This window comes from Colletotrichum siamense (genome assembly GCF_013390195.1).
Source record: "Colletotrichum siamense strain Cg363 chromosome Unknown KSG_Cg363_contig01, whole genome shotgun sequence".
NCBI classification, from domain to species: domain Eukaryota; kingdom Fungi; phylum Ascomycota; class Sordariomycetes; order Glomerellales; family Glomerellaceae; genus Colletotrichum; species Colletotrichum siamense.
In genome coordinates, this window is record NW_023501014.1 from 5,700,422 (window position 1) to 5,721,006 (window position 20,585).

General features: G+C 52.5%; 6 protein-coding genes across 6 annotated transcripts; 4 read left to right on the top strand and 2 right to left on the bottom strand.

The window, feature by feature from the left end:
- Positions 1 to 57: 57 nt before the first annotated feature.
- TEL1 (Serine/threonine-protein kinase TEL1) lies at positions 58 to 9,298 on the top strand (the record flags this gene model as incomplete). Its single annotated transcript, XM_036633289.1, has 7 exons — positions 58 to 109; positions 158 to 205; positions 262 to 304; positions 454 to 1,821; positions 1,956 to 2,290; positions 2,336 to 6,806; positions 6,877 to 9,298. 7 exons carry the CDS (start codon positions 58 to 60, stop codon positions 9,296 to 9,298), a joined length of 8,739 nt encoding a protein of 2,912 aa, XP_036502046.1.
- Positions 9,299 to 11,422: 2,124 nt separating this feature from the next.
- CUL4B (Cullin-4B) lies at positions 11,423 to 13,916 on the top strand (the record flags this gene model as incomplete). The annotated part of the gene is made up of 3 exons (XM_036633290.1): positions 11,423 to 11,839; positions 11,895 to 13,807; positions 13,859 to 13,916. 3 exons carry the CDS (start codon positions 11,423 to 11,425, stop codon positions 13,914 to 13,916), a joined length of 2,388 nt encoding a protein of 795 aa, XP_036501978.1.
- A 795-nt stretch (positions 13,917 to 14,711) lies between these two features.
- CGCS363_v001442 (Ribosome assembly factor mrt4) lies at positions 14,712 to 15,642 on the top strand (the record flags this gene model as incomplete). Its single annotated transcript, XM_036633291.1, has 3 exons — positions 14,712 to 14,902; positions 15,018 to 15,500; positions 15,573 to 15,642. The coding sequence occupies 3 exons, from the start codon at positions 14,712 to 14,714 to the stop codon at positions 15,640 to 15,642; spliced, it is 744 nt and encodes a 247-aa protein (XP_036502048.1).
- A 798-nt stretch (positions 15,643 to 16,440) lies between these two features.
- Positions 16,441 to 17,997, bottom strand: CGCS363_v001443 (U1 small nuclear ribonucleoprotein 70 kDa-like protein; the record flags this gene model as incomplete). The annotated part of the gene is made up of 4 exons (XM_036633292.1): positions 16,441 to 17,156; positions 17,389 to 17,494; positions 17,550 to 17,677; positions 17,736 to 17,997. 4 exons carry the CDS (start codon positions 17,995 to 17,997, stop codon positions 16,441 to 16,443), a joined length of 1,212 nt encoding a protein of 403 aa, XP_036502047.1.
- Positions 17,998 to 18,413: 416 nt separating this feature from the next.
- CGCS363_v001444 (54S ribosomal protein L51) lies at positions 18,414 to 18,935 on the top strand (the record flags this gene model as incomplete). Its single annotated transcript, XM_036633293.1, has 3 exons — positions 18,414 to 18,452; positions 18,506 to 18,588; positions 18,644 to 18,935. 3 exons carry the CDS (start codon positions 18,414 to 18,416, stop codon positions 18,933 to 18,935), a joined length of 414 nt encoding a protein of 137 aa, XP_036502049.1.
- A 356-nt stretch (positions 18,936 to 19,291) lies between these two features.
- Positions 19,292 to 20,304, bottom strand: tpi-1 (Triosephosphate isomerase; the record flags this gene model as incomplete). The annotated part of the gene is made up of 4 exons (XM_036633294.1): positions 19,292 to 19,320; positions 19,373 to 19,978; positions 20,045 to 20,115; positions 20,267 to 20,304. The coding sequence occupies 4 exons, from the start codon at positions 20,302 to 20,304 to the stop codon at positions 19,292 to 19,294; spliced, it is 744 nt and encodes a 247-aa protein (XP_036501979.1).
- Between the last annotated feature and the right edge of the window lie 281 nt (positions 20,305 to 20,585).

Genomic DNA, 20,585 nt, shown 5'->3' on the forward strand with positions numbered 1-20,585 from the left:
CGCGACGAATCAACCAGCGACACCAAGAAAGACGACACCGGCATGCGCTAGGCCAGGATGGCGCCTCCAAAGCTCAAGACGGGCGAAATCACCGTCAACGATGCCCTGAGTCAGTCAACAATCCTTCTCTGAAAGCAGTAACTGACGATTATTCAAGACGCTATATCTGGTGGAACGCTCAAAGAGCGCGGGGCGGGTCTCGATGGTACGTGTTATACGGCATAATCACGGGTCATTTTGCCATCTTCTAACGTGTATTAGACCTGATATTCCTTCTGGATAAGAAGGGCAAGACTGCTGCCTTGTAAGTTGAGAAACTACCCCACCCCCTGGCTGGCAGGAAGACGACAAGGGAAGACGACGGGGCAAGACGACGAGCAAGACGACGGGGCAAGACGACGAGGGACGACGGCAAGGGACGACGATGTGGGATGACGAAACTGACGAAGACAGAACCGACCTGGGGGATAAGCACTATCACCGCATCTTTGAGGGTCTGTTTCGCTGCGCTATCGCCGAGAAACAGAACTTTTATGGAGGAAAAAGAACTACAGCGGCCGCTGCTGGCTCCAGATTATCCAAGTGCGCCGAGGCGTTGCGCTTAGCAGTCGCCCACGGTGCCTCGAAACTGAAGCGGAAGACTCTTATAGCTGTGATCGATCATATCACACAAACCCTTCCAGGGCCAGGCGAAGATGCAGACTTCGTCGAGCCGCTACTCAAAGACTACGTAAGGTCTCTCGCCGCGCTACTTGGCCACCAGCCCAATAGCGAGCATCTCGCCATACTAGATGCAGACGGCTGGCTAGCCTGTGTTGACTTTTGCATCGACACGGTTTCACGATACCTCGAAAATGCAGACAGAGATTCCATTTCGCGTGCGTCTCCGGCTCCCGGTACAGCCTCGATGGGCTTTTCAACAGGTCGCAGTACAAACCCAAGCCAGCGGGTGACGGGGCAGATCCATCGCGGCACCGTTCAGGACCTTCTCCACTGCATCTACCTGCTTGTCATTCCTCCGAATGCGCCTCTTTGGAGAAGAACTAAGGATTTGTCCAAGACGCTGATTCAAATTCTGCATGTTCGTCATGTTGGGTTAGGCCAAATTACACAGCTCGCCTTTGCTTCAATCAATGTTCTACTAGCGGCAACCCAGACAGATGATCTGTCTCGTGCCAGCAGCTTGGCCAGGGATCTAGTGCCTCTTGTCAGTCATTGGTGGCAAGGTCGTACAGTTTCTCAAGATGAGATGCTGAATTCGGTCAGAGACGAAATGTTGAAGACCATCTTCCTTACCCACTTACATCTCGAATGTCTCGTTTTCCAGGAGCATGACCACGTCCTCAAGGACATCGAAGACCTCATAGATGCTTTGTGGCAAGAGTACTCCCGGCGAGACCTGCGATCACAACTTCAGCTGGAGGATCTCACTTTCGTAACGCATCGATTGCCTCAAGATTATTTTACTATTGAACTATTCGGTCTTCGCCCTCACAACCGCGATGGTGAAAGAAGATGGGCGTTAGTCCAGAATCTCGCCATTTTAGAACGTATCCTGTGGAAGGCCCGGAAACAGCAACGGTCTCAGTCACCAGATGAGCAACCTCGGAAGAAGCGCAAAACACATACAAGCCGGATCCAAGAATATCTCCAGTCGCACAACTCAGCTACACAGAGGACAGCATTGCAGCTGGTACCTTTTCTCTTGAACCTTGGCACTTATACCACAACAGAAATTGCAGAGTTGCTACCAAATGTGATAGCCTTTATCAGCGACAAGGACGCAACTGTCGCTTCTTGGGCGATGCTAGCTTGTGCAAGGTAGGCCTCCATCGTCCCTCCATCATCATTCCCTTTCTCTATCGTCCTCCGTACCCATCGTTTTCCATCATCGTCCCCCTTATCTATCATTCGGATGATACATCCGTGTCAACTGATAGCTAACTGTCTCATAGTTGCACTCAAACCGACTGCGTTGACAGCACTGTATGGAAGCACATATGGCAGATCGCGGCGAGAGCCATCAGTCTACCTGGTACTAGCCGAGCGGCTTGTGTCTTTCTTCATACGGTTCTGGAAGCGAAAACCGAACTGCTTTCTTATCATGACGTTTCAGACGAAGTGAACAGCATAGTCACAACTGCCGACGTCAACGGGCCCATCCTCCTCGTTGATTCTTCGATTACCCTTATGCTGCATCTACTCTTTCTTCGGAACGTAAAGCTGCCGAATGCCAGTCAAGCGACGTGCCATCACATCATTCGATGGATCTTTTTGAAATGGAATCCAAGTGAGTAGTCCTGGCGAACGATAATCACGATCTAACAGTCCTTAGCTGAAATGAGCTATGCCGCTCTATACTCACTTCATGCGCCAGTGAATGAGCTAGTCAACTTGATTCGTGCCTGCTGTGGCTCTGCACTGCTGCATCATACGTCCCAAGAGGCCGTGTCAGGCGGTTTAATATGTCAAACTTGGAGAGCTCAGTACCACGCTTCTGTGCTGACCAGATACCTGCTCTTGCTGGAAGAACCAAAGCCACAAAACCGGGAGGCCGCGAGCTGTGGTCAAGCTGTCGCATCAGTTGAACTGATCAAAGCTGGTGACTCGGCAGCATTCCATGCTTCAAAGAAGCTCGTACTGGAGCTTCTGTTCCCGAAAATCGAGAGCTTGCAGGATCTTTGCGAGTCATGGAGCAAAAAAGGATCAGAGGGCGGCACGCAAATATCTTCAGACAGATTCCACAGTCTCTTTTCAGCTGTGGTTGCAGGAACCATGCTTGTCTCGCAGTTGACTGATCTGAATTCAGGACAGTCGCGGGACATCGAGTCGACCATCGCCAAGCTCACCAGCACAAGCCTTGAGGCTGCTACTGCTTCAGACGACAGTCAGCAGTTCTTCGAGATATTGTTCAAAATCATGCGCCCTATCCTCCCGTCCTTGGAGACAGAGAGCATCAACGCAATTTTGAAAGATGATCCTCCGCTGCTCAAACTAATCACAAAGATAGCCGAGGCATACCGCGATCAATCCAGCCGCCAATCGTCGGGACAAAACCAAGATTTCATGGATCTGGACGATGAATTCGACTCACAAGAGAGTAAGGCCAGTATCGCAACAAAACCGGCTGATGTTCCTCGCTTGAACACATCCTTGAGCTTGGACTTGGGAGCATTCTATCTTGCGACTGAGCAGCGGATGTACTTCTTCGAGGCGATGCACAATGATAGTGGTCAAGTAGGCCTTGTTCCACAAGATTTCTTGGAGCAGCTACTGGACCTCTCCGATGAAGGGTTTTTGATGTGCGCTGCCCTGACTTCCGAAATATTCGGCTCCGACCTAAACATAGGCCCCGATGTTGCTGAACAGGTGGTCGAGAAGATCGGCTACATCATTGGAGAAGCAGAATACAATTGTTGCGAAGTGGCGCACTCAACCACCTTGCGCATTCTGGAGGGCCTCATGCAGATCTGGGTTGATGAGAAACTCGAAGTATCCAAGATGGTTGGCGACCTCTATGACCATCTTGTCGGCTCTATGTCAAAGAACAGTCTTTCACCAAACTCGCAGGTAGCTCTGGCAAGTTTGCTGCTTGCTCTGCTGCGAAACGAAACTCAGTATGCAGACAAGCTCGGGTCGGCGTCCTGCCGCACAACGTTGCTGTCTATCATGAAACAGGGGACGCTTGCTGTAAAGCACTTCATCGGAGTCGCCTTGCCAGATATTTTCGGCGTTTACGTGCTCAAAATGCACGACGAACTTTTCGTTGATGTCTTGAATAGTCTGCCCACTGATCCAGAAGCAATTGAGGGGATCGCATTTCGGCTCTTTGTTCTGTCACAACTTGCCTGTCGCTGGCCAACCCTTCTTAGGAGGAGCACATACCACATCTTCGAAACACCTGGCAAGATTGCTCAGTCTGCCAAGTACGCCAAGAGATGTCTGGATAATGTCTCGACCGCTCTTCAGTTGACTTCGTCCAAAGAGCTTTTCCAGATCTTCAGCCCACAACTGCTATACACGTGGCTTGAACTGGATGCCATGGACGACATACCGTTTGAGATATTCGGTTTCGCCAGCCTCAATGCACTACTTCAAGAAGCACAAGCTGAGACCGCAGCCTTGGAAATCATGCGAGGGCGCTACGACAGCGTACGGACACTATCCGAGAGACTTGGTATGCCTCTTGCCGAGATGGTCAAACAAAGCTTCACGAAGATCATGGCGTACACAATTGCTCATGAAACAAGTATATCTGCCTCCGAGACCCAGAATGACGGGAGTGAGAACTGGGTGAAGAAGTTACTGGGTAGAGAGCAGTTTCTTGACCAGATCTACCTCAACTTCGTGGACATCGTGGCCCTGTTGTTCGATATTTTCGACCAAGAGGACCCGATCGAAAAGCAGCTGTCCAGGGACAAAAACTTTCAATACGCCTCGATAAACATGGAAGAAATGAAGACGTTCGCCATGTCGCCGACGAACTTGCCGGCCAATCAACAGCCGATGTTCAGATCCAAGTTCTTGCTCAGGGAGCTTTTCCATCTATGCAGCCAGACAGAATATGAGCTTCAGACGTTGTGGACACCGGCACTTGTAATTGCGGTCACACGAAAGCTTCTCAACACGATCCATCCAGCTTTGGGATCTCTACATGCTTGCTCGGTACTTAGAAAAGTACGTGTCGTTATTGCCCTTGCTGGACCAGTCGCGCTCGAGGCATACCCTCTTGAGATGCTACTCTCTTCCATCAGACCCTTCATCGTGGACTCCGAATGCGCAGATGATACACTAGGCATCAGTCGATACCTCCTATCCAAAGGACATGGTCATCTTCTCAATATTCCATCCTTTCTTGCCGGGTATGCGCTATCAACCTTGGCATCCCTCAGAGTATTCCTTGAGTCCAGCCAGTCGAGCACAACCCAAGAGAGTCAATTCAAAGCTACAATGAGCAAAGCCCAGCAATTCCACTCCTGGTTTAGCACATACCTAGCAGGATACGAATCGCCAATTCTTGCCGATGAAGAACAGAGGCAAGCATTTCGATCGATTACTCAGTCCGCCTCTAAGATTCGGTCGTCTGGAAACGCCGAGAAGGGTACGAGCGAGAGTATCCTTCTTCTGGAAATTCTCAAAGATGGGGAGCGCGATCAGAAGCTCTTGAACGTGGCTGCCCGAGACCTGGCCCTTGGCATGCTTTGCGGCGACTTCGTCGTGCCCTCTACTGGCCACCAGGACGTGATTGAGAACGATGATGAAGCTCTCCAAAATAGCGCTCTTGTATGGAAGAGCTGCAATGCTCTCGATTTGAGTGATGAATACCTCGCATGGGCTGGTCGTGTTGTGGGCAGGTCATTCGCTGCGTCTGGAGAGATTCAGCCAGAACTGTTGGAGGAATCCGAACTTTCGCGGTACAACAGGCTAGCCCCCGGATCTAACAACTCCGAGCAGGGGCTTCTGAGTCTGCTGCAGCAGCTCACGCAGAGCAAGCACACGGAAATTTCGGGTCTCGCGGAGTCTGCCTTGCGGACGATCGTATCGGAGGCTGATGCGCAAGGGGATGACGCCCTCCTCGTCGCATCCCAAACGACTCTGACCGAACCTCTATTTGTGGCTTCTGCTTGGGGGCCATATCGCACGCCTCCAACCGATTTCATCGCTTCACAGAACATTCCTGATTCACAGGTCTTCTTCCGTGATCACGTCGAAAGCCCAGATTGGATTCAAGAACTGGCAGTTCATCTTGCGCAGTCTGTTCCCGAATACATTATCCTCGCTGCCTTGGTACCGATTCTGAAGAATGTCAAGGGATTTGCGCAGGATTCGTTTCCGTTCATCGTCCACTTGGCTCTATACAGCCAACTTGACAAGCAGCACGTCATCAAGCGCAACCTCTCTGAAGCCACGAAAGAGTGGCTCAAGATTCAGGACGAATCTGCTCGTACAAACCAAAAGCATCTTATCAACACTGTCTTGTATTTGAGAACGCAGCAGCTGCCTAAAGAAACATCCATAGCAGATCGTGCTATGTGGTTGGACGTCGACTTTACTTCTGCAGCTGCGGCCGCCTCGCGCTGCGGTATGTACAAGACCGCGCTTTTGTTTACTGAAGTGGCCGCATCCCAAGCCACACGATCATCACGGAGATCGTCAGCAGTTCGTGACGAAGACTCAACGGATGTTCTTCTCTCCATATTCGAGAACATCGATGATCCTGATGCCTACTATGGCTTGCCTCAACCTTCAGACTTGTCCAGCGTTCTTAGCCGCTTGGAATACGAAAAGGACGGCTCAAAACTTTTGGCTTTTCGCGGCGCTCAGTACGACAGCCACATTCAGCGCGGGGATCACGCTTCTCAATCAGATAGCCAATCACTTGTCAGAGCCCTCGGTACTTTAGGCCTTGCAGGACTTGCGTATTCTATGCAACAAGCCCAAGAGAATCATGATGCTGACGAGGACTCCCTCGCGAGTACGTTTCAAACCGCTCGCAGACTGGAACGATGGAATCTGCCAGCGCCGGCTTCGGTTGATAACTGCTCGGTGACAATCTACAAGGCCTACCAAAACATCCAACAAGCTGCCGATACACTTTCAGTCCGAAGTTCCATATATAACGGCTTCAGCCATACAATGCGCAATCTTGTCAACGGGGGACTGAATGCGGCTAAGCTAAGGCAGCACCTTGGTGCTCTTGCGGCATTGACAGAGCTGGATGACGTTGTTAATGTTTCCGATTTCTCGGAGCTGGAGGGCATGCTTGAGAAATTTGAGCAGCGCGGACAATGGATGAGACGCGGACGGTACGTGCAGTTCAATATCAATGGGTGTTAAGCCCTCAAACCAACCAGCCTAGCTAATGATCCTTCACAGATACGAAGACGTCAGCCATATGCTTTCCTGTCGAGAAACAACTTTGAGTTTGATGAGCCAACAGCCCAAACTTCGCAATACGAGCCTCTCTACCGCCGAAGCAAGACAGATTGAGATTCGTTCTAAACTGATGTCTTCTGGTATTTACCGATTCCATCAAGCTACGCAGGAGTCACTCAATGTGTCAACCTCGCTTACTAGTCTGATCGTACCCTGCGAAGACCTGGGCTTGAAAGTCGATGCTGCTGTCAAAATTGAAGCCGCCAATTCGCTGTGGGATCATGGAGAGATGATTCACTCCATTCGAATGCTTCAAGGCATTGACAACGATTCTTCCCTCAAAAAGCAGACAATTCCTGTTAGTCGCTCGGATTTGTTGTCGAAGATCGGCCACCAAGTCTCAGTAGCAAGGCTAGAAAAACCGCATCATATTCAGAAGAATTATCTCGAGCCGGCGCTCAAAGAGCTGAAGGGGAAAAGCGAGGGTCAACAGGCAGGACGTGTGTACCATCAATTCGCCATGTTCTGTGACGAGCAGCTACAAAACCAAGATGGCCTCGAGGATCTGGCAAGACTTCAAAGTCTGCGACAAGGCAAGAGCGATGAAGTTGCTCAACTACAAAGTCTAATTGCAAGCACCCGCGACTCTCAGCTGAAGACCAGGTATCAGTCTCATCTGAACCGCGCCAAGCAATGGCTTAGTCTGGACGAACAAGAGCTTCGTCGCGTTGAGACAACGAGAAGCGAGTTTGTGCGGCTCAGTCTGGAAAACTATCTGTTGTCTCTCATCGCATCGGACGAGTATAACAACGATGCCTTACGATTCACCGCACTTTGGCTTGAGCGATCGGATGAAGACGCCACCAACGAAGCAGTACAGAAACATCTCGGCAAGGTTCCAACAAGGAAGTTTGCAACGCTGATGAATCAGCTGTCATCCAGACTGCAGAACGAGTCAAATCCGTTCCAAAAACTCCTGACCACGCTCGTCTACAATATCTGCGTCGACCATCCTTACCACGGCATGTATCAAATTTGGTCCGGATCGAAAGTTAAGCCCCGTAAGGAGGACCATGTTGCTCAGCTGAGGATCAGGGCTGCCGAGAAGCTTGCTGGACTCTTGCAGTCCAACCAAGCCGTCGCCGCGATATGGCAAGCAATTGATAGGACAAGCTCTTACTATCACCGCTTGGCCGTCGACAGGGACAATTCTAAGTTCAAGGCTGGACATAAAATTGCCCTTAAGGAAATCCACTCAGCTCAGTCGCTCGTCAATGCGCTCATCAAGTACCATATCCCTCCGCCGACTATGCAACTCGAAGTAGCAGCGGACAAGGACTACTCGAATGTTCCCACTATTGCAAGCCTAGATCCCCAGATGTCAATTGCGTCTGGCGTCAGTGCACCGAAGATCATCACAGCTATCGGAACCGACGGACAAAAATACAGACAGCTGGTCAAAGGTGGCAACGATGACTTACGCCAGGACGCCATCATGGAACAGGTCTTTGCTGCCGTTTCTTCCCTTCTGAAGCTGCATCGATCGACACGGCAGAGGAATCTCGGCATCAGAACGTACAAGGTTTTGCCCCTGACGTCAGCCTCTGGGTTGATCGAATTCGTCCCAAATACTATTCCACTACACGAGTTCTTGATGCCAGCCCACGAGAGATACTTTCCCAAAGATCTCAAGGGTTCTCAGTGCAGGAAGGAGATCTCCAATGCACAGGGAAAGTCCACCGACATGCGCATCAACACTTACCGAAAGGTAACGGAGCGATTCCATCCCGTTATGAAGTATTTCTTCATGGAAAATTTCGAAGATCCCGACGAATGGTTTGTCAGGCGCTTGGCATATACCCGCACGACAGCAGCAATCTCGATGCTTGGACATGTCCTTGGTTTGGGAGATAGGCATGGCCACAACATCTTGTTGGACCACAAGACCGGAGAGGTCGTCCACATTGATCTGGGTGTAGCATTCGAAATGGGACGAGTGCTTCCTGTGCCTGAGCTGGTACCGTTCCGTTTGACTCGGGACATTGTGGATGGCATGGGAATAACCGGGACGGAGGGCGTTTTCCGTCGCTGCTGCGAGTTTACGCTACACGCCATGCGAGAGGAGACCTACTCCATCATGACGATTCTCGACGTTTTGCGTTACGACCCCTTGTATTCGTGGTCAATTAGTCCCGTCAGATTGGCGAAGTTACAGGGTGGTGGGCAAGATGATGCTGACGACGATGTCGCTGGGAAGAAGCAGGTGAATGAGCCGGGAGAGGCCCATCGTGCCTTGGAGGTCGTGCGGAAGAAACTGTCGAAGACGCTAAGCGTCACGGCAACCGTCAACGACCTCATAAACCAGGCAACCGATATAAGTAACCTTGCCGTCCTGTACTCGGGCTGGGCTGCATATGCTTAGCTCGAGGAAGAAGGCATGGATGATAGATACCCTCAGAAATATACCCTACTTGCGTGCGCACCGTGCCATGTGAGCAATCATGTGAATGAGCCAGGCGAAGCACATCGGGCCTCAAAGGTCGTGCGAAAGAAGCTTAAGCGTCACGGCGACCGTCAATGACCTCAGGCAGCGGATATAAGTGACCTCGCCGTCGTATACCCAGGCTGGACGGCATATGCGTAAGAAGATAGAGGACGACAACTGCGGTGACGGCGACGGACGACGCGGGGGGGCGATGGGGGTAGACGATGAAGGGGGACGAAGGGGGACGAAGGGGGACGAAGGGGGACGAAGGGGGGGGCGAGGTAGAATGGGGCAATGAGCCGGTTGAATGATACCCTTAGAATAGCATGATAAGTATCCCCTGCTTGCGTATGTGGCATGTGTGATCAAGCAGATTATGAGCCAGGCGAGGCCGATTGGAGGTCTTGCGGAAGAAGCCAATGAACACGTCCTGCGGTACGATCCGTTGTATTCGTGGTCAATCAGTCTCGTCAGAGTAGCGAAGCTGCAGGGTGGTGAGCAGGACGAGGGATGGTGACGCAGAATTGGACGATGAGCTGTTGAACGACACCTTTAGAATGGCATAACACAGTCTCCTGTGTATACATAATCCGTCAACGATCCCATGACCCTAACAAGCCACGAGCATCAATGATCTGGCTGTCCAATGCTCGTAGTAGGTCGCATACGCTTAGAATATACCTAACTTGCTTTTGTATCGTCCCATGTGTGTGCATCGTCCCTATCTCCTTGTAGTCCACCATATACATCGTCGTCCCTCGTCTTTCTATGTCGTCCCTCGTCTTTCTATGTCATCCCTCAATATTTCTCATCCACCTCACTAGTCAGCGGCAAGCTGTTAAAGCCTTCGAGAACGGCAATAGAGAAGAAAACATGCACGGCTTCATGAACCTAACGACCCCATGGGTATCCATACCCATTACCCATTACCCATTACCCATTACCCATTACCCATTACCCATTACCCATTACCCATTACCCATTACCCATTACCCATTACCCATTACCCATAAACGTAGTAGTCATTGCAAACCGGGTTATTATCTGAATAACAGATGTAAATAACCTTAAAGCATTATACTTAGGCCAAGCCGTTAAAAACGACTTAGTTTAACAGCACTCTTATGAAATTTGCAAATAAATCTTCGTTATTGGTATTACATGTGTCCATCGTCACTGTCTTCCGAAATTTCCACCATCTACCTCGCCCTTCCTCGTCTCTCTTCCTTGTCGGCGGAAAGGCGTACTAGGACCCTCCAAGATGTGGATGAGATGCCAGATTGAAATGTGAACCCTAGTCAACAATATTTAACCAAGAGACTTAAGTCGGTCTTAGGTTTGACTGTACTGTCATTTCATGGAATGAGCTGGGTGAAGATTGAGAAGAAGAAGTTTTCGACGAAGCGAGGTGATGCATTTAACAGTGACATCAAATTAAACGGTCCGGGTAGGTGTGGAGCAACTGGGCCTACTCTTATCTAATCCCCGGTCAGCGCGATAAGAGACGTACCCGAGTCTCTTAAATGGATGATGCGAACGACGGCATGGTGATTTGATAATGGTAGCTAGGACGCATACCTAGCTCCGCGTTTAACTCCGCGTCTAGATTCCCGCGACAACGACCACGACGTCTATACTCGCACTTCCCAACCACACCAGAACCGATAAAACCGCCACCACACGACGACGTACGCTTTCGCAAGCCCGACAACAGCAAGACAAGACATTCCGGACACTCGGTCACCCTCTCTACCCGAACATCCTCGATCCTCAAAAAGCAACTAGGTCTGCAACAGCTTAGACAGAAGTTGTTGCAGGACCATACGGTCCATGCCGTCGAATTCACCCCCAGCAGTCGAGGGAGCTTTGCCATCACGGGCGACGGGAAGGACAGGCGGATCGGGTTCAATCGCGGATACGAATAGCCCACAGCGCCGACGACCCCGCGTGGACTCGGACGTTTCGCGCTCTGGCTCTGTCGCCCCGCATCAGCAGCTGTCGTCAAACAGGCCCAGCCCGAAGCGCTTCAAGTTTGGTGCCGAAGATCCTCCCAACTCCAACATGTCGACCAAGATGAAGGGCAAGCTCCCCGAGGTCATTGACCTCACCCAATCCAACTCGTACAAGCCGTACACGGGCGCGAAGAAGCTGGTCATCAAGAACCTGAGGCCGACGGCAAAGAACGAGCAGTTGGAGCAATACTATAAAAGGACAGAGCAGGAACTACTCGATGCTCTGCAAGACATTTTCAACGGGCGCAAGCCGCAGTTGCCTTTGGAGAGGCTGTATCGAGCAGTCGAGGACATCTGTAGGCGCGGGAACAGCAATGATTTGCAGCTCTACGAAACACTACGCAGGAAATGCGAGGAGCATCTCACCGGCACTGTGCTGCGATCTATCAAGGCTCATGGTGGAAACACGAACGTTGAAATGCTGCGGAGCGTTCTCAAGCATTGGCGAGTGTGGAACGGCCAAATTGTGAGTTAGCCCGCCTCAGGTTACTTGACTCAACACTAACAACGGCTGCCTCTAGATGACGATACGATCTACATTCAGCTGGCTTGACCGCACATTCGTGCTGAAAAACAAGAACCTCACTTCAATTAACGACATGACAATTACTCAGTTTAGAAGGATGACGTTCCCGTCGCGAGAAGATGCCGACGGCCCATCACCAGGTGGGCGGGCGCTACGGGGCATGTACGACTTGATTTCTTACGACCGGACTGGTGACGAACGGTTTGACGCTACCCTACTGAAAGAATCCGTCATGATGCTCCACGTCTTCAATATCTACACGAAGCTATTCGAACCCCGCTTCATAGACAGCTCAGCCGAATATTTCCAAGACTTTGCGGAGGAACGAAGCTCATCGAGTCTGAAAGAGTACATCCTTGCATGTGAAAGACTCCTTAAGAGGGAAGACTACAGATGCAATGAGTACAATCTCGATTCCACCACAAAGAAACAACTACTCGATGCCGCTCACGGTATTCTAGTCAACAACTACTCCGATAAGCTATTGAACAACGAGAGTCTCTCGAAATTATTGGCTGAAAACGAGGTCGAGTCTATGAAGGCGCTCTATGAGCTGTTGAGACTATCGGGTATTCAGAAGAAGCTGAGGGCCCCATGGAGCGCGTATATCAAGAAGACCGGAGCAGCCATTGTGGCCGACAAGGAACATGGCGACGAGATGGTACGGAGGTTACTTGAGCTGAAGAGGTCGCTCAGCCTGATCATTCGGGATTCCTATGGAGGCGACTCAGACTTCCTGAATGAGCTCAAGAATGCCTTTGGCGAATTCATGAACGACCGCACAATCGAAAAGACGTGGACATCAGGAACGTCCAAGGTTGGAGAAATGATTGCGAAGTATATCGACATGCTGCTTCGTGGCGGTCTGAAGGCACTGCCCAAGGCGTTGTTGTCAGATAACAAGGACCGCGCTGCGGCAGAACAGAGTGGCCAAGCCAGCACTGGAGACGAAGATGCGGAGCTTGATCGACAACTGGACCAGGCCTTAGAGCTGTTTCGATTTATTGAAGGCAAAGATGCCTTCGAAGCGTTCTACAAGAAGGATCTGGCCCGTCGCCTGCTCATGGGTAGGAGTGCCAGTCAGGATGCCGAGAGAAACATGCTCAGGAAACTGAGGGAAGAGTGCGGTACCAACTTCACACATAATCTGGAGCAAATGTTCAAGGATGTCGAGGTGGCCAAGGAGGAAATGGAGACGTACAAGCAGTGGTCAGAAGGCACTGGCGCGGGCAAGGCTCCAATAGACCTGTCCGTCATGATTCTGTCCGCGGCTGCTTGGCCAACGTACCCCGACGTAAGGGTTAATCTGCCAGACGATGTTGCCAAGCAGATCGAGCGTTTCGATCAATACTACAAGAACAAGCATACTGGCAGGCTTCTCCACTGGAAGCATGCATTGGCGCACTGCAGCGTCAAGGCGAAGTTCCCTAAGGGTACCAAAGAGTTGCTCGTCAGTGCATACCAAGCCATTGTTCTTGTTCTGTTCAATGAGGTTGGACTGGATGGCTTTCTCGCATATGAGCAAATCGCGCGCTCCACAAACCTTCAAGGGGACGAGCTAGCGCGAACACTACAATCTCTTGCCTGTGGCCAGGTCCGCGTGCTAGCCAAACATCCCAAGGGCAAGGACATCAACCCGACCGACACCTTCACCATCAACAAGGCATTTTCACACCCCAAGATCCGAGTCAAGATCAACCAGATCCAGCTCAAGGAGACCAAGGAAGAGAACAAGGCGACGCACGAGCGTATTGCACAAGACAGACGGTTTGAGACTCAGGCTGCCATCGTCAGAATTATGAAGAGCCGGAAGGCGATGAGCCATGGTGAGTTGGTAGCCGAAGTCATCAACATGACCAAGAACCGCGGTGCCGTTGACGCGGCGCAGATCAAGAAGGAGATTGAGAAGTGAGTGGGATCCTTCTTCCGTGCCTTTTATGCTTGCTAACTTTCGTGTAGCCTTATCGACAAAGACTACCTGGAGCGCGAGGGTAACACTTATACGTACCTGGCGTAGACAGCGTGATGGAAAGGCCTGTTGTATACTAGACGTAGACACTCAAGGCGCGGGCACGTCGGAGGAAGACACGTAGATTACATGGCTTTTAGAGCCACTGTATATGAATATCACGATATGAGTGACTTTCACGAGGCGTTAGTCGATAATTTACTGGGCTACTCCTTGGCAAGATAAAGGTATGGCAGTCTTCTCACATTGTGGGAAGTGAGGCAGATACGGCGGCGATGAATTGGTATTAAAGGGTGTTAGTATCGAGCCTGAGCAACAGCGCCTGGAATAAATGGCCGTGAATATGCCCAGTAATGGTACAGCAGTTATACCACCTGAAACACAGAGATCATGCTTATCCAGCGCTAGAGCCCATGGGCTCGAGTCCCTCTTGAGACTTTTCCTTTCTCTTTTTCTTAAAAGTCGTCGTCTTCCATATCAACCGACCCACAATGCGACGGCCGGGACTCGGTGAGCGTTCGGTGAAGACCCACAGACCCCATGCCGGTCCCTGCGGAAAAATCATTGGACCTAGCGCATTGCGGGGTTCCAAAAAAAAGTTGCGGTGGTCCCTCTGCGCCTAGCCAAAATTTCTGGAAATTTGTGCCAAAGGCGGTCGGCGCGAAATCTTTCCCAGTCGGAATCTCGAGAAAAAAAGGTCGTCAGGTACTTCTTGTTCCCAGCCCCGACCCGTTTCCCTTTCGAGGTTCACACCTACGCAACCGATTTGTATCTTCGAATCGCCGGACATAATCCAGCCCAGCCGACTTTTTTAAATCAATCCGGACAGAAACAACCGGCAAGATGCCTAAGTCGAAGCGCAACAGAATCGTGAACCTGACCCAGGTCAGCAAGAAGACGCGCGAGCAAAAGGACAAGCTCTTCGCCAACATCCGCGAGACCGTCCCCGAGTACCAGCACTGCTTCGTCTTCGCCGTCGACAACATGCGCAACAACTACCTCAAGCAGGTCCGCCACGAGCTTACCGACTGCAGGTTCGTCGCCTTTCCCTACCTCTCTCCTCAGATACCCAATGCGCTGCGCCCGTCTCGCATAGCAGGGACAATTCCTCGTACAATTGGAACCTCCAGACTGACCCCAGACAACCAGACTCTTCTTCGGCAAGACAAAACTCATGGCCAAGGCCCTCGGCCAAGACCCCTCCTCCGCCGTCGCCGATGGCATCGACCGCCTCACCCCCTTCCTCTCCGGCACCGTCGGCCTCCTCTTCACCAACCGCGACCCCAAGGCCGTCCTCGAGTACTTTGAGGGCGTCTCCCCCGTCGACTTTGCCCGCGCCGGCACCGTCGCCACCCGCGACTTCGTCATTCCCCCGGGCGTCGTCTACGCCACCGGCGGCGAGGTCCCCGCCGAGCACGACGTGCCCATGGAGCACAGCATCGAGCCCGAGCTGCGCCGCCTCGGCATGCCCACCCGCATGATCAAGGGCCGCGTCTGCCTCGGCGACGCCGACGGCTCCTCTGGCGAGGGCTACACCGTGTGCAAGGAGGGCGACACGCTGGACAGCAGGCAGACGAGGCTGTTGAAGCTGTTCAGCATCTGTCTGAGCGAGTTCAAGGTCCAGGTCATGGCGTACGTCTTGTCCCTTTCAACTCAACTATTCTTTTCTGGAAGAGTATTCGTTTGTGCTAACTTCGCGAACAGGTACTGGAGCGCGGCGTCAGGCGAGGTGACAGAAGTCAACCCCAACGCCATGGAGGCCGACAGCGATTAAAGCGCCTTTGACGGCTGGAAGGCCAGGGTGGGGAATGGATGACCAAAACGTATAAAAAGCTTCTAGACTTGATGATTGCTTCTTCATGTAGGCTGATACCATCATGGATTGCGAGGGGTGGACAACAAAAACAACACTGCGGCGTTCGGGCGGTTCATTAGAGATTACAATTTTTTTCGGTCATGCGTCGGGCATCTTTCACACATTTTCACATGTCCTCTTGGTTGAGGAAGTACTTTCTCGTACGCTTTTCTTTCTATGAGGATAGAACGTACTCAAAACGAGCCAGAAGAATGCTACGTACGATCTGTCTGTCTTGGAAAACGAGAGGTCCTCACCTATTCGTACAAGTAATTATAACGCGGTACATGCGGGAACTACACCTATCCTTTTTTTATGAACCATTTGATGTCTTCCATGCTAATCTCCAGGTCAGTAGGCACGGAGTCCCTTATCTCTGACCTTACCTGCAGCGTCGACCAATCGTTTTCGGAGTAATTTTGCTAACTCGAGCTCGAAGCGGCTGGTAGTAGAGTACACGCAGAGATGATTACCTTCGACGGCATGCTGCAGCAAATTTGATGCGAACGAATGTCTCGGTAGCCTGTAGGATGAAACTGAAGCGCCTGAACACGGCCGCACTGTATGCGCCTGGTTGCGACCTTTTTGACCCGGAGATGGAGAAGACTTGTTTGTGCTTGACACCTGCTTACCCTCGATGAAGAAAGGGAAGAAGGAAAGAGACTGAAAAGATCAGACGCGCGGGTAGTCACCCACCGCAAGACACGACGTGTCTCGTCAGTAGCGACGTAGCTTTCTAGGATCCTCATAGCCGCCGCCGTCGTAGCCTCGTTTCCTGTTGTCGTCATCGCGGGGTCGGTCATAGTCTCTGTCCCTGTGGCTGTCACGGTCCCGGTCTCGGTCGCGGTCCCTGTCGCCTCGGTCACCACGATACCCACCTTCTCCTCTGGGTCTGATCGGTTCCATGTTGCTTCCTGTCCTGCGGCCTCCGTCACGGTCGCCGCGGTCTCTGTCGCGATCTCCGTAACGATCGCCATGGCGGCCACCTGATCTGTCGTCATGTGAGCGGCCGCTTCCACGGTCATACCCACCGCCGGAAAAGCCGCGGTCGCCTCCTCCGAAGCTGCGTCCGGGCCCTGAAGGAGCATCCCTAGGAGCGCCGTATCCGTTAGGACCACCTCGGTCACCACCACGGTTGAAGTCGCCACCGCCACGGAATCCTCCACGGCCGCCAAAGCCTCCTCTAAAGCCTCCGCCGCGACCGCGTCCTCCCTCGAAGCCGCCACGGAAGCCTCCTCGGAAACCGCCGCCACCGCCGAAACCACCACCAGGTCCGCCCATGGGCCTAGCCGGCAGGGCTTTGGTGTATCCTCGGCCTCCGAGGCCGCCACCGAGTCGGCGAGGTACCCAGCCCTTGACGGTGCGCCCACGTTCGACATCTACCTTGATACGCCGGTCCTTGATTCGAATACCATCGCAGGCATCTAAAGCAGCTACTCACCAGTGCGCCAAGGCGCTTGTGTCAGTAAACCCTTACCAATATCATACCTTTGCGTCGTGGAGTGGAATGAGAAGAAATAAAAACAAGATTGTGAGACGGGCAAGCTTGAGGACCACGGATCTCGGTGTGTAAAGCTGGGCAAGGGCAAGCCTGAGGGCCACAAGCCGGGAGGGAGATGAATGTCGGATAGGCCGAGCATCATCAAGGGGGTTCGGCGTCATTACCTCTCATATCTTTCTCTCGTTCAAAAACAACGAAAGCGTAGCCACGATGGGGCTTCTTCTTCTTTCTGGGTTTCTCATGAGCATGAGTGTCAGTGATGATACGGATCTATCTGATTGTCAGCTTGATAAGGCCATGTATGATGGGGAACAGGAGAACGTACGCGCTCAATGGGGCCGAAACGGCCAAACTCCCTCTCGAGATCCTGCTCGTTGGCCTCGTAAGAGAGTCGGGCAACAATCAAAGTCTTGAAAGCATCGCCGCGAATGTTGGAGTCCTCGTGGGGTTTGACTGTACAATAGTAACGTTAGCATATTTCTCCTACAAAAGCAATGTGTAGAGTACTGACAATTCTTCGGCCCTTCCGTCTTGAGCTTCTCGACTGCAGCTTGCTTCTCAAGCTTCTTGCGGTCGCGCATCTGCAACCAGCTCTCTGTCGGTTTGTATTCGTCGGTCTCCTTGTAGGCTTGAAGTGCGGGCAGGAACTCGGCGACACCAGAGACGGGCAAGGTCTTGCGCTTTTCGGGCGCATGGTCGGGAGGCGGCACCCATCGCAGGGGCGGGCGCGGCGCGAACAGCGCCAAGAGGTTGGGAGGGAGCTTGTCGGTCATCGCAAAAGACCCTTTTCGTCAGTATCCCAAGATCAAAGATATCCTCTAGCTCCACTGAGATGCGCGCGATGGCGTGCAGCTAGGGATGTCGTAATGGGACGTGGTGGGAATGGGGTTGAAGGATGAGCGTCGCGTCCGTTCTTGAAATTGACACGAGAACGCATGGCAAGGGAAAGTTTGTGGTGCAGCCTGGCTCTGTCCAGACCACCCACCCCAGTTGTGCCAGCCAATGGTAGCTGTTCATACAATACAAGGTGGGTCCGGAAGATGCGGTACGTACTGCAGCTCCGGTCCAGCTGTCTGGCTCGGATCATCTGCGTTTTTGCGCTAAGAAATTTCCCGCCCGTGGCAGACGGACGAGGTTCTTTGCGACGACTCGACCACGCAATTGGATTCTGTATGCCAGACAGGATACCATGACGATCCAGGCATTGAAGACGGTGTCCAAGGGCCAGGTATGGACTTTCCGCCTGTTAGCGATCTGCTGGAATGACTGACAACTCGGCAGAATGGCCTTGGCTCATTCATCCTCCAATGCAAGAAGTTGGACTTCCACTACTGCGACTGGGCTGGTAGCTCCAAGGGCATGAAGTAGGCAATCTCTGGGCTCTGGACGTCTTATATGCATACTGATATTCTCTTCCAGCGGATTTATCAAGTCTCAGCTACCCAAATTCGCCAAGGCCCACCCCCAGATCGAGTTCACCGTGTCGCCCCGTCCCGCGAAGCACCCTATGATTGTCGGCCACTACATCAACGGCCGCGAGAAGGCCGTTTGTGTGCGAAACATGGAGCCCTTGGAGATCTTGAAGAAGGCCGAACTGCTGCGTGACGCCAGCGGAGAGAAGCTCAAGAGGACGAGCAAGCCCGTCACCAGTATCAACGCCAGTGTTAGAGGTATATGGTCACCGTACCATGGCAACGGCATGGCTGTATAAATACCTACGAAAACATTTACGACATCTCTTTGGAAAGCATGTAAAACTATGATCGGGGCCAGGCGTGCATAGGAGGAAAAGGCAGCATGACATGTTTGTTGCTTGTAAAATATCACCCGAACGGGATGGGGAACGAGTGCCCCCTGAAAGCACTCGAAATGCAGATTTCTCAACGCTCACAGATGAGGCATGACTACAGACGCGTGTGTGGGTATACTGAATTTTGTTTTCTTCTCTACTACCTCAGGGACTACGAAAGGTGTGGTTATTTCGTTACTTCTTATCCTGAGCTACCCAAGCCATTATGCGGCCATGTTCAAGCGTTCATCATCATCAGGTATGTTCTATTTAGGGATTTACTGCTTGGCGTTGACAATGTCGACGACTGTATCCTGTCAGTACTGGGAGTCGGTTTCATTGGCGAAGGGAGTACTCACAGCCAGGCTTCAAGCTGGCACCGCCAACCAGGAAACCGTCAATGTCCTTCTCCTTGGCCAGGTCCTTGCAGTTCTTCTCGTTGACACTGCCACCGTACAGGATGCGGGTCTCCTCGGCGACCTTGTCGCTGACGTTCTTGGCGAGCCAAGCGCGGATGGCGGCGTGAACCTCCTGGGCCTGCTCGGTGGTGGCAACCTTGCCGGTGCCAATGGCCCAGATGGGCTCGTAGGCGACGACAACCTTGGACCAGTCCTTGATGGCGGCGCTGAGGGCAGCAAGCTGCTTGCTGACGACGTCGACGGTGGTGCCAGCCTCGCGCTCCTCGAGGGACTCACCACAGCACCAGATGGCACCAACGCCGTTCTCGGTGGCGTACTTGGTCTTGGAGGCAACAACCTCGTCAGACTCCTTCAGGATGGTACGGCGCTCAGAGTGGCCAAGGATGGCCCAGTTGATGTTGCTATCCTTCAGCTGGGCAACGGAGATCTCGCCAGTGAAGGCGCCGTCGGGCTTGTCGAAGACGTTCTGGGCGGCGACCTCAATGTCCTTGCGGAGGAGCTCACGGGTGAGCGAGAGGTAGATGGCGGGAGGGGAGACGACGACCTCTGCGGGCTTATTGTTAGCTGCAATGTCTTCTTCTGTGCTCTGCATTGGAGCAAGTGGGCAAGTACCAGTGTTGGGGTCGAGGGTGGCGCCGTTCAGGTTCTCGACAATCTTCTTGATGGACGACACAGAGCCGTTCCTGTCGAGCGCGAAGCATGACGTGTTAGCCCATGTTGCGGTGCTGGCTGATACCGGAGCTTCCATCCCCCCTCCCTCCATGTGCCGTCTCCCCCTTGGGATGGGGGGTTGCTGCAGGATGTCCGATGAACCCCGCCAACGAAGAGACTTACATCTTGAAGTTGCCGCCGACGAAGAACTTGCGAGCCATGTTGGGCAATTGGTGGTATCTGATGATTCTAGGGAGAATGGTGAAGCTTCGGGAGTCTGAAGGACAGTTCAGAAAGATCGGATCACGGTTGGAGGTGTAAATGACGCAGGACAGGTTTTGGCAGAGTAGCTTGTCGTAACAGTAAAAAGACCTCAGCTCCAGCGCGAGGTGGGCTTGATGGAGGGGCAAGGAGGGGCGGGGGCTTTTTCGCAGGTGCAGGACACCGGAGGGGCAGTGGCACGCTGTCACGGCACCTCGCAGCGCCTGCAGCACCAGAATCA